Genomic DNA, 20,569 nt, shown 5'->3' with positions numbered 1-20,569 from the left:
ATGATTCACGTGAATCCCCAGTTAAGCGGAAGTCGCCTATCAAGAAAAGTTCAGATTCATGGATCCAGAAAAAACAAAGATGGATCCGATTGTGACAAAAAGTAATGCTGTTCATCAGGATGTGCTGCCAGCGTTATACTAGGTTAAGCATAGAGTTTATGTTAGGGTTAGGGGTTGTAGGCTTGAGTCATGAATAAGTAAACGAGAAAGAAGGTATTCTTTAATGATCTTATTATAATGGTTAGGTGATGGTGCTAAACACACATGATCAGATACAGTACTTAAAATGTATACAATACATACACAAATGCATACAATAATGTACACGTATGTGTTCATTCTTGATGTTATTATTATTATTTTTTTTTGTGATTTTATGGTTAGTTGAGTTAACGATTATGAACACAGGGTTAACCATGGAAAAGCAAATATTTATTGTATTACTATAACATCAGTTTAACTAAAACTGGCACGGGGTGTGAATAAACTAAAGTCACTATGACTGTAATCATTTCTAAAGCAAGCTAACTGTAGGATAAATGTATTTGACAAAGTTTCTCTGACGCGGTGTAATATGAAATGTCCGAATTTTTCGCTCGCTCATTTAATTCGCTCCTTGCTTATATAGTGCATATAACTGCCATGCACTATATAGGGATTGGAGAATCAGTAAACAAGTTAGTGATTTTGGACACACCAACAGTGTCAACAACGAGAGTTGATTCCTGTTCTGGAGACGACCCCGACTCTGGGGCTATTCAGAGTCGACTCCCCATCACTAATTGCTACAACGTTGCTCTGTTGTTCTGGGCGATTGCTATAGTGTTTCTATTTGAGCAAAGTTATAGCACAAGATTGTTGCAGTGTCTGCAGTGTTCAATAAATATTACATTTATTAAAGTTCACAATAAACAATTATTGTGCCTGGTAGAGCAGTTCATTAGCCTAACTGTAACCATGACTGTGCTTATGGTTACCAAGCAACATAGCAACTTGGTGTAATATTATCGCAATAATGAAATACAACTGATGTGCAATCATGCATGTGTGCATATTGGCTATTTTTAGTCCCTGTGTCTCCGAATGTGGCTCATCCAATGAGTTTTCAGAGCCAAATCTGTGCTGTTGTTTTGCTTTTGATCACAGAGCAAAAGTGAAGTTGCTAAAGTCTTACAGTTTGCTTATGAAAATGGATTTTGAATTTTGAGTCTGAAATGAGGAAATAAGATTGTAAATTGGGGAAAGACTTTTTAGGGCATCACCTGGTGGTATTTTTTCTGTTTCAGCATTAGCGTCCCAGCAGACACTTTTGATGATTTATATGGTGTTTACAAGAGGAAATAATTACGAGCTCTGTTGAAGACAGCAGAATGAACCTGTATTTGCGCAAGGCTGCAGCTGGTTTCTCACATGTGGCTCTTTGGGTCAGTGTGGCCAAACCTGCTGTTGACTTAACCAAGTCAGAGCGGAGAGAGCCAACCCTCGGGATCAGTATTCCCGTTCCCAGCTGCAGCCCTACTGTCTCATTCCATTGCATTTTCCTGAAGAAAGTGTCAGAAAGCTGAAAAGTGCTACCTTTTGTAGGCAGGATATGGAGAAAGGCACATCTGAATCCAATGTCAGCGGTGGGATTGGATGACAGGGTGTTTAGAGAGAGAAAATTAGCAGCTCTGCCCCGTGCAGAATGAAAAGGCCCTCATTACTACAGTGGGATGAACCCACGGCTGACGGATGTGAGCTAGAGAAGGGTAAAGAAAACCACAGCTAAACACAAGCTCCTGTTAGCAAGAGCCAAATGAATGATAGTTTCAGACAAACCACAGGACAACCTTAGTGGAAGCATCACTTGTGATCTGTGAATGAATAAGACCTACCGGGTGTATAAACAATATTCAACTTCCTGGGAAGTTTTCATGTTTTATTTAGATTTTTTTTTTGTTTACTTTTTTGACAGTGATCAAAAAAATAATCCACTGCAAATTCAATATATTTAAAAATAATATTCATTTTAAAACTGTTGTATGTCTGTTTTTTTTTTTTTTTGTTGCACAAAAATTGGTCAAAATTGATAGCAATTTATAAAAGACAAAATAATTGAATGCATTACATAATAACCATAAAAATTTTACAAAAATATAATAAAGGCAACATCTATAGTATTTTTTTTATCTGAAAAAAAGGTTAACAGTTATCAGAGAGCTTACAAATCAGTGAAGCATTGGATTTGGTATCGGCCGATCACTTTGACAAGAAATCGGTACTCGGTATCAGCTGGAAAAATCCTGATCGGAGCATCCCTAATTAGTATTCACACCCTTCATTTTCGTCCAACCATAAATTCTCAATTGCAGTTGGTTTTTCAGTTGGCCATTATTATGTAGCTTTGTGTTGATGTGCAAGCATCTTCTTTCATCCCCACAGAATGATGCTGCCACCACCACACTTCACAGTGGGGACAGTGTGTTTGTGATGATGGACAGCGTTTGGCTTGCTCTAAACGGGGTGTTTGGTGTGACGGCCAAAAAATATCTCAATTTTGGTCTCATGAAACCACTGAAGTTTCTTCCAGCTGGCTGCAGAGTCTCCCACATGCCTTCTGGTACACTGTAGCCGAGATGCCATGTGACATTTTTGAACAGTGGCTTTCTCTTCGCCACCCTCCCATCAAGCTGTGAAGCTGTTTCAGCCACTGAAGCTCAACTCTTGAGTCTCACTGGTCTCAGTTTTTGGGGGTGATTTACTCTAGAAAGATTTACAGTTGTGCCATGTTATTTCTATTTCTTAATGATTGATTTAATGATGTACTCAAGTGGAAATACAAATTGTAATTACTGTATATTTGTAATTATTTTAGATAATTTTGTATTAACACTTTGACATTAAAGAGAAGTAATTAGTCAAGTGTTTAGTGCCATTTTGAAATCACTGAAGTCTATAGTCTTGTATTTCAGTTTCTTGTAATCTGTGCTCTTGCAATCCTTGTTAGCCTGCAATACAGTAGACAACTTTTGAGATCTGAAGAGATTTTAAAATGCTAGGCATTACACACTTGTCGACTTTGTAAATGGTTACAGAAAAAAAAATCACACACTAATCGACTGAGGATCACACACTGCCAGACTTTCAAGTCATTCTTAACTCAACAAACTCATGAAGAAACATGTGCCTAATTGCTATGAAATGCATGACAAATGAAAACAATGTATTTGTATTTCACACCCCTCAGACTGGATGGAATCACACTACGGGTAAAATCTGTCAACTCTGACTGCCCAAAATCAGCAGATTGGCTCTGACTTTCGGCACATGACTCGTCTGGGCAAAAATCTGGGCCAAATTAGTGTAGTGTATTGCAGCCTTTGGTTAATGGGTTGGTAATGTGGATTGTTCTGCATGTGTACAGGTCAGAGCGGTTTAGGGAAGTCCACGCTGATGAACACTCTCTTCAAGTCTAAGGTGAGCCGTAAATCTTTTGTGGGCACGGCTGAGGAAAAGATCCCTAAAACCATTGAGATCAAGTCCATCAGTCATGGTAAGGCTGCACAGCTGGATTTTCTGTTGACCCATTATGATATTGAGTTCAAAGCATGTTATCTGCCACTGGAATGCAATCAAATATTCATTTAATTTCAGATATCGAGGAGAAAGGAGTTCGAATGAAGCTGACAGTCATAGACACACCAGGGTTTGGCGACCAGATCAATAACGAGAATTGGTAAAGACTGTGTGTTTTGTTTGTTTGTGACCTCGGTTTTAATATGCTCTAAAATACGCTCCGTTCAGTCAGCATCTCTTCTGTGGAATATAAATGACAAGCAGTTCTGTTAATGTTGGCGGTATAGTTTTGCTCTGGGCACGCTCCATCTTTGGAGCCATGCTTGGATGCAGAACAGCATTCAAACTCCCAAAAATAAAATCACATGCCAACATCCCCAACCATTAAAGTGATGGTGAGCCAACCACCGGATTCTGAAGCAAATGCTCAAAACGAGCCAGGTGTGAAAATGCCCTTAGACACGCGTGAGGGAAAAGTGGCATTGCATCACTCTCTCTTTCTTTTCAACAGTTGGCAGCCCATAATGAAATTCATCAACGACCAGTATGAACAGTACTTGCAGGAGGAGATTAACATTGACAGGAAGAAGAGGATCCCAGACTCACGAGTGCACTGCTGTATATACTTCATACCACCCACAGGACACTGGTTAGTAAACATACATCTATGTGACATTAGGAACGTGAAACAGATCCTTATTTACCAAAACACCCATTTAAACATGCGCTGGATATGTGTTTGCATATCATGTGTGCTTAGAATATTCAAACCGTGTGTAAGGATCACCCTAAAAGCGTTGCGCTGTAAATATCTTATGTCTAGGAACTAATCTCAGCTGTGTTAGCATGAATACGTTTTGTACATGTGCGCATTTATTCAAATGTGGCCTGCCTAATGATTCAGTAAGGGGGGGAACTGGTGGAACAGGATTGTTAAGAAGGTCAGGGCCACCAGAGGGCAGTACTGTTCCTCTTGCAGAATGAAGTGACATTCAATAGTTACAATTGTTTTCAACATTGATATTAATAGAATATGTTTCTTGAGCACCAAATCAACATATAGATTCCTTCAAGATTTTCCTACGGGGTTTTTCAATTTAGAGTAAACAAAGCCTGTGGTAAACATAGTTTGTCGATTCTTTGATATTTTGCTTTAGAGTGTAAACTGCACACACTCACACCCAAACTTATAGTTACTTAGAAACACTTGTTTTTAAAAAAAATCTTCAATTCATGTTTTCGCAGTTTACATTGTAGAACAAAACGCTAAAGTATCGTCAAGTTATGTTTACCACAAGCTTTATTTTACTCATAAATTAAAAACCCCGATTATAAAATTCCATAGGAAAATCTCGAAAGAACCACTGGTACATTAATCATCTGGTTCTGGTTCATACCTGCACCAGTGCATTAGAATGATTTCTGAAGGCTCATGTGACACTGAAGACTGGAGTCCTGGCTGCCAGAGGAATAAGTTACAGTTTAAAATATATTAAAATAGAAAGCGGTTATTTTAAATTGTTTGCTGTATATTTGAGCAAATAAATGCAGTCTTGGTAAGCACGAGAGACTTATTTTTAAAAACAAAACAAAAATCGTACAAACCTCAAACTTTTTAAGAAACATGAACTGTCTGTGCATTTTTCAGATGAATCATTTTAGCTTTAAGACCTGACCTGCTTGTAAAATTGATGTTGAGTAGAGTCACCGCACTTCTTATTTTAACAAGACCTTGTATAACGCATTACTGCCTGACCTCTGGCTGGAAGGGCCGGTTTTTAACAATGTGACTCTTACAGAAAAATTGAGCAATCCAAACAGCATTTTTCAAACTTAATTTCAGTATACGGTTCTTTGGGATATTAAAACATTTTATAGAATGAAATATTCTTTGCCCTCCTGAGCAGCTACTGTTTACATCAGGGATTTGTAGTCACTGTTTACCATTAGCAGATTTCCTTTTTACATCTAATAACATTTTTGCGCCAAATGAAGTGGGTGGTCTGTTCTGTTGTTTGTGTCTGATGGAGAATCATTGTGTATGCTTGTGTTTTTATAGCTGTTGTTGGACAGCACAAGTCTCTCCAGACATTTTGGATTTGTTCCTCATATACTGGAGGAAAATAATTAGCAACCTTTGAAATAAAATGTGTATATTGAATACATGTGTAAAATGCGTATACACACACATGCAGATGGTCAGACCTAGCTAGAAATCTAGACGCACCCTAGCAGCAGCAAATCTAATTTGCAGCCAGGGTAGTCTAGCAACTCTCCATTGGCTTGCGAGCTGGAAAAACCTAACTCTAGTCAGGCCAATCACATTGTGTATAGAGTCGGTGGGCGGGCTTAACATAATGACGGTAGAGTTGCGGCGGTTCCACATGCTACTTGTAAACAAAGAAGCTGGCGAACAGCGGTCTTTCGAATCGGCTTTGGCCGCGACTCTGGAAGATTTGTTAAGCTTTTCTTTGATAAAAGAACAAAGAACGGCACTGAAGTCATTCTTAACAAATACGATAAGAACGATAAAAATGGATACGGCGAAAGTTTAATCTATCAACTAGCTCCGCTTCACCTTTGCTCTGGTTGGTTGTAGCGCTATGCGTGCAGAGGGAATTTGAAAGACAACCGTTTATCCCGCCCCTCGGATTGAGCCCTGCGAATGGTGAGTTCCCAGACCCAACATCTTGATGTGGGTCTGGCTTGTCAGGCTAGCTCGGACCTGTATTAGGACGGATGCTTTTCTGTCTGACCAACATCGGATAGTGCAGAGTAAATATTAAGAGCCTGTGGACTAACAAGTATGAATTAGATCACAGAAAATATTAATCTGCTCTGGGAATACATAATAATAATTAGGGATGCACGATTTAGGATTTTTGCCGATATTCGATATGCCGATATTTTTCAACTCATTTTGGCCGATGCCGATATCGATACCGATACATGTTTATTTTTTCCCTTTGTTTGGAAACACCATTTTGAGCAAAAACATTTTTTTTTTTCATTCTGGTTTCAGATTTCTGATGTCTCCTTGCTAAAAGGATACTTGTTAAAGATAAATAAATGTTAATAAAGTTATTTTTATAATAAGAGTCTATTTTCTCTAAAAATAATAATAATAAAGTCAGTGTTTTTTCATCCCAGACAGATTCAGTTGTAATCTAAATATTTTATTTTTGGATTTAATGTTTGTGCCTATGTGGGGGTGGCATGGCATCAGCTTCAGTCTTTAGCTTCAAATGAAAAATAATCCAAGGAGCACTAAAATAATTGTAAATTTTTTTATCATCCATTTCATAAAATTTTATTACAGATTAATAAACTGTATATACAAGTATTTAATTTGAAACAGTGTCATGTTTGAAATTTGACATCATTGCTGCTTTATTTATTCAGAAAAAAAAGTAACTTCAATTTATTTGTGTATTCTACTTTTCATTTTATTACTGTAACAACAGCGTGCCCCCCCTACATATATATAACATTTTAGTGGGCGGGCACTAGGACCTGGAGGAGGCTTCTGCTGCTGTGGAGGCTGCTGCGCACGCTAGAGAGTGGGGAGATGCAATTGTTTTTGGCTAGTTTTGTTGTGAAAACCCGGCAACCCTATGTTGTCGGTCACGTCCTTCTGTACATTCACAAATTCAAGGCAGTATTTAAAAACGGTCAATATAAATAACCATACATGCAATGTATGTGCTTGTTTTTGCTTCAAGAATGACCACACGGCTGACATGATCTTATCACTACAGCAGTCCTTGCACATGTGAGTTATTGCAGGCTCGTATCAACACGTTATCATATCGGCAAGGCATATCGGCATAATTTTTTCATATCAGCCGGTGCCGATTTTTATATTTTATGCATTTATCGGCTGATTCCGATGTCGTGCCGATAATATCGTGCATCCCTAATAATAATAATGTTGTCAACCACTTCTGAAATTCCCTTGAAAAATATCAAATAAAATATAGTAAATATACACATACCATTCAACAGTTTTTTTTTTTTTATATTTTTGAAAGCAGTCTCTTTATGCTCAAGGTTGCATTTATTTGGTTAAAATACAGTAAAAGAGGAATATACTGTGAAATATTACATTTTAAAATAACTTTTCCATTTGAATATTCTTTTTTTAAATGTGATTTATTTCTGATGTAAAGCTGAATTTTCAGCATCATTACTCCAGTCTCCAGTGTCACATGATCCTTCAGAAATCAGAGTCTAATATGATGATTTGCTGCTCAAGAAACATTTATTATTTTCTGTGAAAACAGTTGTGCTGCTTAGTATTTTATGTGTAAACCTTGATACAAAATTGTCAGGATTCTTTGATGAATAGAAACTTCAACATAATTTATTTGAGATAGAAATCTTTTGTAACATTATAAATGTCATTACAAACACTTTTGATCAATTTAATGCGTCCTGAATAAAAATCTAGTGACCTTAAGCTTTTGAATTTGGTAGTGTTTATATATATATATATATATATATATATATATATATATATATATATATATATATATATATATATATATATATATATATATATATATATATATATATATATATATATATATATATATATATATATATATATATATATATATATATATATATATATATATATATATATATATATATATTTCATGCATTTTATTGACACATCATTTATGCACATACACAAAGCTTTTTGATGAGTTCCTCTTAAGAGTCCATGTCTCTAAAACCTCTAAGACTCAACTTACTTGAGAAAGATCTAAGGACCCTGAACGCACATGCCAACCGCACACTCATGGATTTGTTGTCCTGCCTGATGCCCCCAGAGTGCGTGCTGCAGGCTTCCTTGAATGTCTGACTGTTTCATGTCCGTCCAGCACGGCAGATGTCACATCCCAGCAGCTGCATTCTGGCTTTGAGCAACTTGGCTAATTAGAGTCGAAAACAGTCAGCCGTAGAGGCTGCAGTCACACTGGCAGGAGATTTGTTCAGTTCTAAGAATCTACATCTATATGCCTTTTATTGTTCACTTTTCCCCCCCTTTCACATTCAAAGGTCTCCGTACACCTCTTTATGAATAATCTTTCCATCCCCAAGCATCTTTAGAGCGTGTCATATCTAGAGCATGTGTATTTTGGGTGTTTTTCGCCCTCTGGTGGTTCATGTAGTAGGTTTCGCTATAGTCCTTTTAACTAGTGCAATCCATCACATCTATTTCTCCGTTGTCATTTCCTCAGTCTTAGGCCTTTGGATGTGGAGTTTATGAGACGTCTCAGCAAGGTGGTGAATATCGTTCCTGTCATCGCAAAGGCTGACACCCTGACTCTGGAGGAGAGGGATTTCTTCAAAAAGAAGGTGAGCTTAAGTTTGACATACAGATGAATGCTTAATGTTATTGCTCTATTGTTTATTTAGTGAAAGATCATGCCACTATACTTATTTTTCTATTGAGACAAACGATTAACTAAAGAAACAAGTTATTTTGACTGACTGCCATGTTGTGCTGCTGGTCTTGACTTTGTTAGAATGACTTTTGACTTTTTGTCCCGATTTATTAATTTATTCAAAAAGATTCAATTGATACATAGTGGCAAACCAGTGTTTGCTAAATATTTTAAGAGTTAAAAATGTCAGGATGGCCTTTTCCTAATATCAAAATAAAGAAGAAAACATTAAATTCTTAAAGGGTTTGTTCACCCAAAAATGAAAATTCTGTCATGAATTACTTACCCTCATGTCGTTCGACACCCGTAAGACCTCCGTTCATATTCAGAACACAAATGAAGATATTTTAGTTGAAATCCGATGGCTCTGAAAGGCCTCCATTGGCACAATGCACTTTACACTCTCAAGACCCATAAAAAGTACTAAAGTCCCTCTCACTAGAGTGGTTCTACAATAACTTTATGAAGCAACGAGAATAGTTTTTGTGCGCAAAAAAAACCCCCTAAATAACGACTTCTATAGTGATGACTGATTTCAAAACACAGCATCATGAAGCTTCGAAGCATTATGAATCAGTGAGTCGATTCAGCGGTTTGGATCACCAAAGTCACGTGATTTCAGCAGTTTGGCGGTTTGACACACGACTCACTGATTCATAACGCTTTGAAGCTTGATGATGTTGTTTTTTGAAATCGGTCATCACTATATAAGTCGTTATTTAGGGGGTTTTTTGCGCACAAAAACTATTCTCGTTGCTTCATAAAGTTATTGTAGAACCACTGTAGTGAGATGGATTTCATCGGATTGAGCCATCGGATTTCGACTAAAATATCTTAATTTGTGTTCCGAAGATGAACGTGGGTCTTACGGGTATCGAACGACATGAGGGTAAGTAATGACAGAATTTTAATTTTTGGTGGACTAACCCTTTAAAAATACATTTTTTCTTAGTGTGTCACTCACATTAAACTTACTTTTTCTTGAAAATGGCATAACAATTTTTCAAACATTTATAACAACTTGCCCCATACATTTTTAAAATATCATTCCTTTTCGTTATCGTGAACACTCTTATTTTCTGTGTCAGGCATGCTGTATGAATTCATGGCTAACTGCATAGAGATTCAGATTATGGGGTTTTATAGAACAGACAAAATACAATATGCATCTTTGTGCAGTGAGCCCCAGTACAGGCTGTCTGCTGTCATGTTGTTATTTTAGCTGTAGTTGGCAAACTGGGTATTTTTCTTCCCTAAGAGATTTACAAAATTGCCGATGGTGTCTCTAAAGCTTCTACAGAAACAGTTCTATTTATGGCATGATGGTGAATTACTTAAAACAATTAAAAAGATTATTCTAAACAAAGCCACAGTGGAGAAGTGCAAGTAGTTTTAGAGCAGTGGTATGAAGCTGAGATGACACATGGTATGATGAAGTGTAGGTAAGCAACGTCTGTTCTGGGGTTGTTAGTGGCGTTTCACATTTTTCGCAGTAAGGATTTGCTCGCAAACCTCAACGGCTCCTTGTGCTTGTGCTGGCGTGCCTCTTACAGGAAAAGCACATGCTGTTTGGAACACAGACATAGATCTTTCTCTGTTGTGGAAACAATCTCCTGACGGATTCCAAAAAAAAATGTGTCTTAGCTTAACTTCCAGAAAAAATGAGTGTCACTTCCTGTCTTGCAGAGTAATGACGTATTAAAAAGATTTTTCGATTTTAGCAATAGCTACGTTTACATGGAAGCTTTTTGCTTCGATCTGAATTGAATTCATTCTGATTGATTAATCCGAATGTAGTGTTTACATGAACACTAAATAAAGTGATCGGGATGATGTGCGCGTTTATATGTCACAAGCTTCTGATCGTATTTAATCTTTTGACATTTGCACACTGCACGAATATACAGAGTTTCCCGCTGTTGTTGCATACTAACCATCCTCCTTTCCTTTGTTTTAAAAAGCAGACTTAGGCCCCGTCCACTCGAAGCTAGATCTTTTCCTATCCGATCTTTTTTTTTTTCTTGTTTCAAGAAATATCTGCGTACACATGAGAGCATGAAAACGGCTCAAAACGATGTAGTATACATGCCAGGCCAGTATGTGGCGCTGTAATTCTGCCACAGAAATACACTAAAAATGCAGAAGAAGAGCTAGAAGGGGTACGGCAACAGTCGGAGGTGAGGCAAAATCTCACAATAAAATAACAATAAATACATTTGCTACTTACCAGATGTGTTTTATTAAAGGTCCCATTTTTCGTGTTTTTTTGAAGCTTTGATTGTGTTTACAGTGTGCAATATAACATGTGTTCATGTTTCATGTGTAAAAAAACACAGTATTTTTCACACAATTTACTTATCTGTATACCGCCGTTTTCACTGTCCTCAAAACAGCCGGAGAATTTCCTCGTTCTATGAAGTCCCTCCTTCAGAAATACGTAACGAGTTCTGATTGTGCCAGCGGTTCCCGTGTTGTGATTCGACAGCAGTTTAGTGCACGTTGCCCGGAAATGTCATGCCTCTTACCATAACTGGGAGATGAACGCGCTCAAACTACAGCCCCTGAAGGCCAAACAAAGGTGATTTGACTCCGGGATGAAAATAACAGCGTCTGAACGACATGGCGACAAACGCAACCGAACCGAACCGAACCGAACCGAACGCAACACTTCCTCTTCTCCACGAGGGAGCAACAAGACCACGCCCCCTTTTTCGCGTATTCTTGTGGGCGGAGGTTAGTCGACAAACTGTTCTACTGACGTAATTAAAGCAGGATGTACATGGATGTAGTCCAAACCGGCCGTTCGCTGTAGGCTTTGAAAGGGAACTTCTGTTAAATAAAATATCTCGCTTGGCATTGAACTTTGAGCTTTATAATTTTACAGGTATTATTTGTGCTCTAACAGCAACATTACACACTAACTAAAGTGTGAAAAATGGGATCACGAAGAACAGGACCTTTAATGCCTACACCTACCCCAAACCTAAACATACCCTTACAATAATGCAAATACAGTAATTAAACGACGCAGTATTGATATGCGCATGCCCAGTGCCCGTAGTTGTATCCCTGCTGCGTTCCACTCCAGTTTCCCCTCGGGGGGAATCCCCGCCGCCATTTTGGACATGGGAAGTTTATATGGACAGACCCTTGCTCCCTCAATTTTGACCGAGGGAGCAAGTCTACTTCATATGTACACTTCAGGCAGCTTCATATACCACAATGCAATATGATTGTGACGTCACCGCATATCACGTTTAATTTACCCCACCACAAACAACTCTATGATATTTGTATTATTTTTAAAAACATTTAAAACAACCCAAACACACCTATATACATATAGAATGCTGCATTAAACAATTTCGTAAAGGAAAAAAATAGTGATCAAGGGCTTAGGACGTTCCAGTTCAGTCCATTGCAAACGTTCCTCCAGTAGTGGGCACTCATGCAACGTAAGCAATGACGCATATCCGAGTGAACGAGAGGGAGGGAAGTTAACGAGTGAAGGGCATAATAAAAATGAACTGGAACGCAGCACCCTTCTAGTCTTTCCCGTGCTGGGCATGGTGTGATGACATCACCGTTTCACAAAATATACGGATTAGCTGTACACACGAAAACGCAAGGGTGTTGGTTTCAGATTTATCTACTCTGGGACCCGGTTTCAAAAAATATCCGTTTCATGCTCCCAAAACGCCGGATCCGTGTGGACGAAACACTGATACAGTACAAAATTTTAACGTATACAGCTAAACGTGTCTCCGCGTGGACGGGGCCTTTATTATTTAACTCTTTCGTGTCCTAATTAGGCGACGACGAGCACATGAACCGCTAAGCCGTGCTGTTTATATTTATCAAACGGTAAAAAATGCCCATTCCCGCGCCCAAAAAGGCGTCTTGAGGATAAGAGTCCGAAACAAGGACTGGTGGGACGTTGTCCTGCTCCACTTCACAGACTATGATTGGAAAGAGAATTTCAGAATGACAGGGCAATCATTTATGACACTTTATCAAACAGAAAGAACAGCCTCAACGCCATTACTCTATTTCTATGTCATTGCACATGTGCAGTACTTTCAAGTTTCAAGTGTTTACATACCCTCTCGATCGGATTACAAAAGGAATAAACTACCCCTTACAATCCGAATGAAATTTTTATCAGATTTGGCCAATTCATTCCGATTGACGTTGGTACATGTCACAAATTCCAACTGTGCTACTAGTCCGGTTACGATCAGGTTATTATGGTCCAGCTAATGTTTATCTGTTTTGTGTATACTTTTCTCCTGAAGGACTTGACTTTGTTTTCATTTTGTGTAGATCAGGGAAGAGCTTCGAGCCAATGGGATTGACGTCTATCCACAGAAAGAGTTCGATGAGGATGCAGAGGACAGAACAATCAATGAGAAAATAAGAGTGAGTTTGCGCTACACATCCGTAGTTTATTATAAACATGGTGATTATTATATGTTTTCTTCATTTTTTCCATTAGGAGATGATTCCTTTTGCAGTAGTTGGAAGTGACCAGGAGTACCAGGTCAATGGGAGAAGACTCTTGGGAAGGAAAACAAAATGGGGAACTATTGAAGGTATAGCATTGTGGCTTTCTTTGGTCTCTAAACCGCTTTAGAAAAGAGATAGAGAGAGAAAGTGATTAGCGGACTATGCATGCAGACAGCAACGGTCCAAAAGCACATCAAGGGAGCTCATTAACCACAGACACACAGCTATGAGTCAAACCTTAGAAAGCCTTATCCTTTGTAAATGAGGACCCACTCAGAAGACCATTATGAGTGCATCATTTTGACTGTGAGTCAGCAAGCGGCTGGACAGTTAAAATGCCTTTATCACGAGTGCCTGCAGCTCATTAATTATTACTTTAGTATTCTTTGATGAATAGAAAGATCAAAATAATAGCATTTATTTAGAATATACATTGTTTGTAACTTTGTACAATCATTATATTAAAGCTACACTGTGTAACTTTTTTAGTTTATTCTTAGCTAAAAACAGTTAGTTCTTTCAAAAATATATGTGCTCATTAATGTATATTTACTTCTTTCAAGTAATAAAGTATTCTCGTAAGTTTATAATATGCCATTGAAAATACATACGGGTGAGGGGTTCGAATGCGGGTCGCCATGTTGCCCCTCCATCTTGAAAGTACATTAGCCAAAGAGGGACATACCCGTAAATTCAAGCTTCGCCTTTCGCGTTTTAACACTCGATGGCACCGTGTCGAATGTGGACGAGGTCGAACTGGAAGCCATGTTAATATTAGACTAAATCGGCCACCGTAGGAGTTAAAACGAAATCGGAATTGAGAGGAACAGAAACTAAAATTCATTGGATGGTCATATACCTTTTCACCACTAGATGGGGGAAAATGTCACACAGTCTAGCTTTAAGTTTAATTCTATTATGTCATTAATCTTTTTCACAAACTGTCATGCTGCATTTCCACAGATATCAACACCGCAAATCTAATAATAAAAAGAAAACTGACTGCTGTAATCAATGGCTTTTACAGCAAAAGCAAATGCAAAAATTATATTCACTGCTATAGAAGTTTGATGACTTGCGCTTCTTAGAAGCCCAGACATGTGAAAAAGATCTATTTTCAAGCAATATACAACCGTGTTTGAATAGTAACTACATGTATCTGGGTGGTTGATGTGCTTAGCTGCTCACATAGTAAAACTCTTTAATTTTTGGTGAGCTGTTTTGAGAGTCAAATGACTCTGTAATTATCCTGTAATCTTTTTGAAGAGCTCGACTCCTCTTATTTAAGTCTCTTTGAAAACCTTTCATTTCCTGCACTGGATGTCTGCTCCATGGTGGCTTTCTCTGTCTCATTCATGGAGTTTGACATAATCTATAATTCATAAACATTTTTCTCATCCAGGCATTTGTCAAGCACTTATGGTAATCTTTCAGGAAGGCTTCGATTTAAATGGAATTACTAGAGACTGGGGTGGTTATCTTATCTCTGTCCACCGCTACCTAGTGTTACCCAGTGAGCAAGTGGTCTTTGCTTTATACGTTGCTCCAAATGGCTAGAGAGGAAGAACATTCCAATTGATCTAAATGGTGCTCTTTACCTTCTGTTTTTAACTCTGTGTCTGTTTGGTTTTGGTGTCTATAGTTGAGAATATTGCCCACTGTGAGTTTGCCTACCTGCGGGACCTCCTTATAAGGTCAGTGGATTAAGTCTATCCTGTGGTTTAACAAAAATTATTACAGTATACCCTTGTAGAAATGTGCTTAATTATGTTGAATGTTTATTTATTTTTTTAAACTTTACTTGCAAATAATAAAATATTATGAAATAAAAGGCCATTTAAGTGTAATTAAAGAGAGTACATGTTCATGACTGTTTCTTAAGTACAATAAAAAGTACTCAAATTACTTTTAAAAGTACATTTAAAATCATGTTTTAATAATTTTTTTGTCGCACTTCAAAGATGATGTTCACTAACATACTAAAACACACTTGATTATAAGTTTAACTGTAGTGTGTTACCTAATGTTAAGTTTTAAAAATATTAACTTTAAATGTAATACATTTCAATTTGATCATTACAAATTGTGTAAGTACAAATATATTGAAATACAAATTTAAGTATGGAATGACATGTAAGTATATTTTAGTTTATCATACCATCCTTATCAGGACAGTGTGCTCTTTAACCATATTTAAAAGACAATATAAGTAATATAAAGATTAACTTGAGTATTGCACAAAAAAAGCACTCTGATATTTGATATAAATTTAAACTATAATATATTTTCATTTCATTGCAATTAAGTGTCTGAAAAAATTACATATTGTTTGTTCTAAAATATATTATTTTTAAGCAGATTATTTCTGTAATAAGTACTCTTTTTAAAAGTATGCTACTGCCTTTTCACAAGTGTACAGTAACTTTATTAAAAGGATTGTTTATCGAAAAATTTTATTAAATTCAGTTTTGTTTTTTGTTTTAAAATAGGCTCATTTTTCAACTCCCCTAGAGTTAAACAGTTGAATTTTACCGTTTTCGAATCCATTCAGTCGATCTCCGGGTCTGGCGGTAGCACTTTTAGCATAGCTCATAAACAGAGTTTCAATAGTTTTCCGCAAGAATGAGAGTATAGTTCCTAGCCATATCGGTCTAGAAAATTTTATAAATAAAAAAAATTGATAAATAAAATCTTTTCATTTTCGGTCTGTATTTGTACACAATGTAACTACAGAAGGGTTAAGTTTTAAATAGGAAAAATATCGTAACTCTTTGGTCATTTTTGAGCGATATGCTAACGGTCTAATCAGATTCAATGATCTATGCTAAGCTATGCTAAAAGTGCTACCGCCAGACCCGGAGATCGGCTGAATGAAATCAAAAACGGTAAAACTCAACTGTTTATCTTCAGGAGTTCAAAAAGTGGAGTGTTCCTTTGAATATTGACAGAATTGTTATTTTGAGGTGAACTTTATTTCTGAGTGAAAGTGTTAGTGATGTGCTGGGCGTGTTTTCATCATCCTAACTCTGTGATTGGCTCATGTCCTGCAGAACCCACATGCAGAACATTAAAGACATCACCAGCAGCATCCACTACGAGATGTACCGCGTCCGTCGGCTCAACGAGAATAACACTCAGGCAAACGGCCTCGGCGAGCACCATCCGGCCTCACACGAAATCTAAATGAACAACCCCTCCACCCCTGTTCCTCACTCCTCTCCAATCCCCAACCCTCCATTCACCTTACGCTCCTTTCCGCCCCCTTCAATCAGCCATGGACCGAGTTGAAGAGGTCCATCAAGAGAAGCACATAATGACTTTTACCTCCAAGAAAACTCCAGCACAGTGCTCTTAACCCCTCAAGCCATCTGCACGGGCACTGGAGGGACGGAGAGGTCAAAAATACAGCTGTTAAAGAGCTTCTCTATATACTGCATGCGTTTGACTCGCTCTGTTGATGCTTCAGGTCTGTGTCTGTGCGTGAAGAAGTTGATTACGAGGCCATTTCTGATTGGTCAAGCTGTGCAAAAAGTTCCTCACATGCAGCATCACTCTTCCTTTTGATATCACCATGATTATTTTACAGGAAATTGCTCAGAAAGCTCCTTTTATCTGATTCTTTGAATGCTCTCTTAATATTTATGCTTAATTTTGAGCGAGACCGATAAGAGACACGGCTAAGTCATCTTTTGAACCCAGAGCCGATGTGGCAGCACCTTAAAAGTTCCATTCCACGTTCTAAAACTACAGGATATCTGACGTCTATACCTACAAAACAAATACTAGTTGCCTACAGCATTATGGAGAACCTGGTGTGCCATTGTTTCTGCTATTTGTTTCATCACATCTGTGCAAATAGTTACAGGAAAACTGACTCATTGGACCCCTAGTACCATATAAAAACATAGTGATGTGGTTTGGGATTTGTGTTGGAAAGATTATCCAAACTGAATAGTATTTATGTGGATTAAATGAGATTGTCACATACTTTATATATAGACAATCTTATTTATTGCAGAATGTGACCCAAACTGGACCGAGAATAGCAGTGCATTCAATGTATTTTAATGAATCGTTTCATCGTGTGTGTATATACTGTCCACCTGGTACAGTGTTTTTATCAGGCCATATTCAGTGCCATTTATCTTAAACCTTCCAGAACGCCTCGCTCTCTTCCAGTCATGCTGAATATGTGGAAATCTTTTGTCAGTTTAGGTGTCCTGTTTTGTCTTAGCCGAGAGGAAACTTTTAAGTGCCAAGATGTCTGTGTGCCTTAAAGCTGCCTGCCACCGTCTGATGGGGAGCCACTTTTAACATCGGGGAAGCTCCTCAGGCTTTGTTCTTGTCTGCAAACCCCTTTATTAATGCTCGTCATTGGGAAGATATCTTTGTTTTGTACTGTGCTGTATATTCATAGTGATTCAATTTTTGTATTGGTATTCAGAGTAACACAAATAACTTTGACGTCCTGTTATTTTAAAGAAATAAAGATTTAAATAGTAAATAATTATTTTGACTCTTTTTATAAATGCTTATTTGACTCGTAAATGTGTCTAGACTTTGTAATTGCTCACATTATGTGGTCCTGGGACAGATTTGTTTTCCACTCCATTGACATTAGGAAAAGATCTTCGACACTATTGACATTTGCTTTTCTGGAAGTATATGAAACTTGCTCAGTTCTAATGCATCTCCACCATTAATTACTTTTTTTAACAAGGGTATTGCAGGGCTCGACATTAAGCCGGTTCACATGCTTGTCCTTCGGAGAAGTAAATCTGTCGGTGTCGTCCGAGTAAAACATTTGCTTATCCGGAAATGTTTTTATTTTTTTGTGTTGTAAATATAATTTATTTTGAAGCAATATTCTCGCCAGTGTTCAATCCGCTTTGACATATTTAAATCTGCATATTTGTCATATTTTTACCTTTTATAAAGGGCATTTTTTTCATAATCTTATTAAATATAGCCTATGCTTCCGCTTTCATTTTATTTGTTTTTTATTTGATCTAGAAATGTAATTAGAATAAGACACTATAGGGCTGTTACCAATCAAATTAAATAATTTATTCTGTATTAAATAATGTTATGAGATTGTTTTAAATATGTTTGAATATACAAATAAGACATGTTGGAAAGATGAAACCAAACCACCAGTAGGTGGCAGCAGGTGACCGTCTTAATGAGTGAGTCATTGAATCATTCATTCAAACGGATGATTCATTCAAGAATGAGGCAGTCGTTTACGAAAAGGTCATTGAATCTTTGATTACACCGATTCATTCAAAACGCTGAATCATTCAGTAACACACTGTTGCCGTGAGAGCTATGTGTGAGAGTACTTACGGTTCTGCTGTGATCTTTGTTTGGAACTATTTTTGCTGCTGAAATCGAACCGTCAATATTGCATCTAAAATGTAAGTGACTTAAATGTTAATTAATTGTTTATGGAACGGTCATATGAAATCAGTGTCATTTTTAGTCGTGGTGGTATGCCTATTCAGTCTTGGTTCTGTGATGTTGCTTAACTGTAGGCTATCATATGTTATAAATATAAAAACTCCACAATTTGTCATTTTAACGGTGTATGTTAACAGAGTTTCTTTGTATGAGCGGCGCTCATTTGTTGTGATTTCTCCTGGAGAGGCTGTAAGCGTCAACAGAACAACATTGTTACCATCAGTTTATTATACAGTATTATCCACTATCGATCACCACTTACACTAAATGAATGCAGAATCATTCTTGCATTTTGGTGATTCCATAGTTATTTGTTGTTATTGACGTTTTAAATAGGAAACTTGTCCGGTCGGGCAAGTAAAATTCTCTTTCACTTGCCCCTTCAAAAAATCCACTTGTCCCGGACAAGCGTTAGTGTCGAGCCCTGTATTATATATTTACTATGTCAGATACATTAATTTGGCTTTTAGCCCATTTTATTCCTATCTGGAATGGATCAGTACTGATTATATGACTCTTAATGGGTCTTAACCTCAAATGTATTGGAAGCCTTTACCAAAATGAACACACCAGATGCAAACAATTCATCTTTTTCAGCAGGTACAATGTAGGGCATTTTAGGTAAATTCCTGGACTTAACAGCTTACTTGAATGAGGTTTCTTACATTATTTTTATTTATTTTTTTTGTCTTGAAATGTAAGTATTGAAATCTATTATGTGTTGGCCTTTTTGTTAGAATTATTTAGGCGCATTGAGTTGATCTAAACGAGCACCAAGGCTTTTAGCAAATATCTTATACACTAGTAACTACCAAAGAACACAACTTCTTTTGCTTCAACTTTATCATTGTGATGTGTTGCATGTCTATATTTATGTCTTTCCCCATCCATCTCAAAATGGAGATGCAATCTTATCGTGCTTAAAATGGCACCCCCATTTTCTCACCTTTATAGAAACAGATGGCAAGGCCCTGCTTTGCTTGCACCTTATGTCTACACCTCTGCATCTCAGCTCACAGAACTCTGTTTCCCAGATTCTTTCTCTCCCGTATCCCACGGAATGAGACAACAGGGCATCTGTTACCCACTTACGGTCTGTTTGCTCTCCCTCCCTCCTGCTCCTCCCTTTATTTGCGCTTTTGCATGTTGCTGTAATTAAATTAATTTGCCATTTGAATGAGCATGGTTTGTCTGTGGATGGCCTCTTTATGAAGATGAGAGAGCCCTTGGAGTGCACTTATTAGTGGGCAAAGCCCCCACTGTTTACAGTGCACTAAACTCTGAAGGTGGCACATTTATTTTGCCCCTGAGGACTAATTCCTGTTTCTCTCTGAATGATGCATGTTTTTGTATTTGCTGTCACTCTAATGCTATGCTGTCCTGTCTCATCTACGCTTTGGGAAAAAAAAATCCGCTTAGCAACTACCGGTTGTCATCTGACCAGCTCTAGCAGTCGAAGACGCTTCCTTTTCTTTAATGTTGATGTCAGTCACTGCAGCATTTTGGTAGAATTTCATGTTTGCTTGAAAGAAGCTGGTAGTATTAGAAAGATGCTGATGCTACCCATGTGCCATATATGTTGTTATTCTTAACTA

At 37.5% G+C, this 20,569-nt stretch overlaps 1 protein-coding gene across 5 annotated transcripts in view; it reads left to right on the top strand.

The window, feature by feature from the left end:
* Positions 1 to 18,023, top strand: part of septin9a (septin 9a) — a 100,579-nt gene extending 82,556 nt beyond the window's left edge. For all 5 annotated transcript variants that reach the window (XM_079825300.1, XM_079825303.1, XM_079825302.1 and 2 more), the window contains 8 exons: positions 3,404 to 3,532; positions 3,634 to 3,715; positions 4,067 to 4,204; positions 8,802 to 8,919; positions 13,332 to 13,427; positions 13,504 to 13,600; positions 15,157 to 15,208; positions 16,565 to 18,023. In XM_079825300.1, coding sequence (XP_079681426.1) covers positions 3,404 to 3,532; positions 3,634 to 3,715; positions 4,067 to 4,204; positions 8,802 to 8,919; positions 13,332 to 13,427; positions 13,504 to 13,600; positions 15,157 to 15,208; positions 16,565 to 16,697 — 845 coding nt within the window. In that variant the 3' untranslated portion in view covers positions 16,698 to 18,023. The remainder of the gene's footprint in view (positions 1 to 3,403; positions 3,533 to 3,633; positions 3,716 to 4,066; positions 4,205 to 8,801; positions 8,920 to 13,331; positions 13,428 to 13,503; positions 13,601 to 15,156; positions 15,209 to 16,564) is intronic.
* Positions 18,024 to 20,569: the final 2,546 nt, after the last annotated feature.

The sequence above is a fragment of the Gobio gobio genome (genome assembly GCF_949357685.1).
Source record: "Gobio gobio genome assembly, chromosome: 1".
Taxonomy (NCBI): Eukaryota; Metazoa; Chordata; class Actinopteri; order Cypriniformes; family Gobionidae; genus Gobio; species Gobio gobio.
This window is presented reverse-complemented; position numbering and strand designations above follow the sequence as displayed.